The sequence below is a fragment of the Sarcophilus harrisii genome, chromosome 3, assembly GCF_902635505.1.
Source record: "Sarcophilus harrisii chromosome 3, mSarHar1.11, whole genome shotgun sequence".
In the NCBI taxonomy this organism is placed as follows: Eukaryota; Metazoa; Chordata; class Mammalia; order Dasyuromorphia; family Dasyuridae; genus Sarcophilus; species Sarcophilus harrisii.
Genome location: NC_045428.1, coordinates 145,207,504 through 145,209,205, shown reverse-complemented (window position 1 = coordinate 145,209,205; position 1,702 = coordinate 145,207,504). Strand labels below are relative to the sequence as shown.

The 1,702-nt window shown below is 37.1% G+C and overlaps 1 protein-coding gene across 1 annotated transcript; it reads left to right on the top strand.

Annotated features, from left to right (window-relative positions):
* The first annotated feature begins 389 nt into the window (after window positions 1-389).
* On the top strand, window positions 390-1,496 carry OXGR1 (oxoglutarate receptor 1). The gene has a single exon (XM_003767062.2). It carries the CDS (start codon window positions 390-392, stop codon window positions 1,401-1,403), a length of 1,014 nt encoding a protein of 337 aa, XP_003767110.1. The 3' UTR covers window positions 1,404-1,496.
* Window positions 1,497-1,702: the final 206 nt, after the last annotated feature.

Genomic DNA, 1,702 nt, shown 5'->3' with positions numbered 1-1,702 from the left:
ATAGTAGGAATTTAACAAATGTTTATTGAATTAATTAATGAATATAAGTCCTTTTGAATATTTGACCTTAATTTTAAAACTACAATTGATGATGACTGCAAATATTTTTTATACTAAAATACATTTTAAATATTTTCAGTAACTTTTGTCTTTTTCTTAGGAAAAAAAAAAAACCGCTTCCATAGAATCTCCTTTAAGATTAAGGAGAAATAACTACCAATATATAGACAACTGAGCAATTTTGGTTTAAAAGCAGATTATTGTTTTCATTATCTTCTCATCAGCGTGGGTTCTTATTTTTTCCCTTTCCAGGGAATTGCTTTCCAATGTATTTTTATTGTTTGACTAAATAAATATGTTGTTTTCCTAAAAGATGAAAGAAGAGAACCATGAATAAAGGACCGAGCAATTTAGCTAATACTTCTGATGCACATAATTATCCAGCTGCTTTTGGAAATTGCACAGATGAAAAATTCTTACTCAAGAAACACTACCTCCCTATTATTTACAGCATAATCTTTCTGGTGGGTTTCCCTGGGAATGCCATAGCCATCTCTACTTACATTTTCAAGATGAGGCCCTGGAAAAGCAGTACCATCATTATGATGAACTTGGCCTGCACAGACTTGTTATATTTGACCAGCCTTCCTTTCTTGATCCACTACTATGCCAATGATGAGGACTGGATCTTTGGAGACTTCATGTGCAAGTTCATCCGTTTTGGCTTCCATTTCAACCTGTACAGCAGCATCCTCTTCCTCACCTGTTTTAGCATCTTCCGCTACTTTGTCATCATACACCCCATGAGCTCCTTTTCCATTCATAAAACCAGATGGGCAATTGTTGCCTGTATTGCAGTGTGGATCATTGCTTTGGTGTTTGTTATACCCATGAGCTTCTTGATTACATCAACTCAGAAGAGGAATAGATCTGCTTGCCTTGATCTCACAAGCTCTGACAATCTCATCAGTATCAAGTGGTATAATGTAATTCTAACAGTTGTCGCTTTCTGTTTACCCTTAGTGGTTGTGACTATTTGCTATATGATGATAATCTACAACCTCACTCAGGGACCTCATACCCAGAGCTCTCATAAGCAGAAAGCAAGAAGACTGGCTATACTCCTCCTTGTGGTTTTCTACACATGTTTTTTACCCTTTCATATCTTGAGACTCATCCGGATCGAATCCCGCCTCCTTTTAATCAGTTGCCACGTGGAGAATCAGATACATGCTGCTTACATTGTTTCTAGGCCATTAGCAGCCTTAAACACCTTTGGCAACTTGTTGCTTTATGCTGTGATTGGGGACAACTTTCAGCAAGCCATTTGCTCTGTTATAGGATGCAAAACAAATTGTGACCCCCAGGAAAAAGGGAACAATGGTTCTGTGAATAGATCTTGAAATAGTTTTGCTGTTGACGTTGGGTTGTTTGGCTCATGTCTACTCTTTGAGACTCCATTTCGAGTTTTATTGGGAAAGATACTGGAGTGGTTTACCATTTCCCTCTCCAGCTCATTTTACAGATGAGGAAACAGAGGCAAATAAGGTGAAATGAATTGCCCAGGATCTCATAGCTAGTAAGTTTCTGCAGCTGGATTTGAATTTGAGTCTTCCTGATTTCAGGTCTGACACTCTATCCATAGATAATCACCAATCCCTTTTTGTATTTAGACGTAACTTTATTTGTATATAAAGTATTT

Bases quoted from the DNA above. Each gene is read 5' to 3' on its own strand.
- OXGR1 (XM_003767062.2), top strand. From the start codon at position 390: ATGAATAAAGGACCGAGCAATTTAGCTAATACTTCTGATGCACATAAT.